Source organism: Rhagoletis zephyria, unplaced genomic scaffold (genome assembly GCF_001687245.7).
Source record: "Rhagoletis zephyria isolate East Lansing unplaced genomic scaffold, Rhagoletis_zephyria_1.1 Rzeph_scaffold_01105, whole genome shotgun sequence".
Classification (NCBI taxonomy): Eukaryota; Metazoa; Arthropoda; class Insecta; order Diptera; family Tephritidae; genus Rhagoletis; species Rhagoletis zephyria.
Genome location: NW_016158189.1, coordinates 54,254 through 57,046, shown reverse-complemented (window position 1 = coordinate 57,046; position 2,793 = coordinate 54,254). Strand labels below are relative to the sequence as shown.

At 40.3% G+C, this 2,793-nt stretch overlaps 1 protein-coding gene across 1 annotated transcript; it reads right to left on the bottom strand.

The window, feature by feature from the left end:
* Positions 1 to 763: 763 nt before the first annotated feature.
* On the bottom strand, positions 764 to 2,580 carry LOC108362802 (uncharacterized). Its single transcript, XM_017615946.1, has 2 exons — positions 2,406 to 2,580; positions 764 to 2,075 (listed from the first exon to the last, which is right to left on the bottom strand). Exons 1-2 carry the CDS (start codon positions 2,578 to 2,580, stop codon positions 1,105 to 1,107), a joined length of 1,146 nt encoding a protein of 381 aa, XP_017471435.1. The 3' UTR covers positions 764 to 1,104.
* Positions 2,581 to 2,793: the final 213 nt, after the last annotated feature.

Here is a 2,793-nt window from a genome sequence, read left to right as displayed (position 1 = left end):
CGGCATTCACAGGGACTCAGTCTCGAGTTATGTAGACTCTAGACCTGTGAATGCCGTTCTAGGCATACCACCCCCGGACATAGACGAGACAGAGCTTCATCTGCCTCGGGAGACACGCACTACACTCGCACAACTTCGCTCCGGCTACTGCAGCAGGTTGAACTCCTACTTGAGTAGGTTGAATGAGGATGTGCCGAATGAGTGTCCGGCATGCGGAGAGACCCCACATGACTCGAAACATCTCTTCGCATGCCCGGAAAACCCGACAACCCTAACGGCCTTGTCCCTGTGGACAAATCCCACAGAAGCTGCACGCTTCCTAGGGTTGCCGTTAGTGGACGACAGTCGGGTCTACGTAACCGGAACGACCCAGATTTATATCTGGCCAAGGACTGTCACTCCAGCATACTCCCCACAAAGTCTTTGGGGAATTTGTATGCTGCTACAACAACAACAACGACTGAGATACCAACCGATCTGGGCGGGGTTGTTGTAGCCGCTACAACAACAACAACGATCAACTATATAATAAAAAACTAATTTTTAACAATAATTGTAAATAAAACAAATCCGTTTCAATACCAATTATTACCAATGTTTTATATTTATTCTCTCAGATTTATTGCAAAATTCAGAAAGTAAGAATACTTACATTATTGGCAAAAATTAAATTCAATATAAGAAAGAAAAAAAAACTAAATTAAAGGTATTGCTACTAAATACCGCATGAAATTCAACGAACGCTTTTTTTTGTTTTATTTGAAATTGTTAAAAATAAAAGTGCCTGCTTATATAATAAATATAAAGGTAGATACATTCAAATGGCAACTATGTACAAACGTAACATATGCTGCAGCTCCACGTATTCACGTTTTACAATATTCTCGTATATTACACACTTAAATTCGAGCTACTAGTATATGTATATCATGTAATTCATAGTTGACTCCTAACAACGAAGCTGCATATTAAATTAAGACAGAAGCTACAGAAATAATCTCATGCCGTTTTTTCTTTCTACAGTCGCATCACATTTTGTCGCAGTTTGCATTCTCTCATACACATTATTAGTAGTATGTTTAATGTTTCTAAGGTATCATCAGCTTATTGTGGCTTTGCATATGCTTCGCTTAATCGTTTTATAACATAGTCCCGTTTAGCTGCGCCCTCTAGTGAATCTCCCTTTTGTGTGTGCAGGTTTTGAAAACAACTGGTCAGTGTAACTTTTGGTGAGAGTTCCTCACTATCACCGTGCTCCTCTTCACTTGCAATCAATATGCAATCATCATCCACCCAATCATTTTTCAATGTGATCTTTTCAGTTTGTTTATAGAATGTGCGGTCTGTCTTTCGCAGAAAGTTATACAAGGCCACACAACCGAGTATTATTTTACGTCCGTTCTCCTCATCTATGCGCAAGGGTTGCGACAATATGGGAAATATGTTGGCTAGCATACGTAACGCGTTTTCGGTATGTCTGTTAACCATATTCATGATATTATTGTAATTAACTCGTGAGTCATTTGGCACATCAGCGGCTCCGCTCAGCAGATAGGGCTTCAGAGGCAGGCCACATTTGCTTGCAAAATAATAGGATTGATCAATACTGCCATCCTGTGCTTCATAACTAACTGGCAGTTTTACTTCATAAGTTTCAATCATCTGTCTAATTGTGGATTTTTCATAAATTTCATCGATAGCTCCCGCTTGAGTCTTTTCAATATCAGTATACAGGAAATTATTATTACTATCTACAATAGATGTGAAGATGAGTGGTTGTTTGTTAATAAAGTCAATTTGTTCCTCGGCACGTGATGAAGAATGGAATCTGATTTGTTGCATAGCCAGATGACCGGCACAATTTGGCATGCAGTGCTTGCGTTGAAACTCGTTAGCCACATTTTGCCATTGCTCATCAGTCTTTGGTAGTGAGACAAATAAGTCTTTGAGTAATTCGTATATATTGAGGCATATATTGGCTATCATTTTTAGTATCACAGGTTTCGAGGCACGGAAGCAATAGTTACGACATGAATGTACTTCACCTAAAAATAAACAAAAACATGAATATATAACTTAACAATATTTTTATAGGACTTCCAAAAAATAGGAGGAGCTTATCAGTTCGTAGGATTTTTTTTCGATAATTGTTTGTAATAATGGGTTACATCCGATCATTGGATCATGAAGAAATTAACGGTACTCCTAAATTTTTATATGAGAATTGTAGTCGGTTGTGTTTATTGCTTAAAAATTACATGTGTGTATTAAAGCAATCAATTCCCTACTGTGTTTCTAGTATGTATTTTTACCCGCTCTCCGAATACACTTCTCGCATAATAAAAATTTGCCCTAAATAAGTAGGCAGATAGTAAAATTACGAAGCCTCTGGCCGCGACTCTCACAAGGTTTATCTTCCTCTGACGAGCGCTTCGCCTTCCAGAAGGAGCATCGCATTAGCGACAAGATTCGTCCGAGCGCAAATTCGGTGTTGGATTTGTGGTGGGAGAGAGACACCGTCGCGAAGTAGTGTTGTTGTTGTGTACTGTCGTTCATCCCAGTGGACGAGCGTCTAGCCATGATCCGCATCAAAGCAAGATTCTTCAACATATCGCTCATCTGCGCCTATTCTCCGACGGAAGAGAAGGACGAGGTATACAATGATCTCTTCTGTGAGCGCTTGGAGCGCACGTACGAGCGCTGCCCCGCCACGATATCAAAATCGTGCTTGGCGACTTCAATGCCAGGGTGGGCAAGGAAGGGATCTTTGGAACGACCGTCGGAAAATTCAGC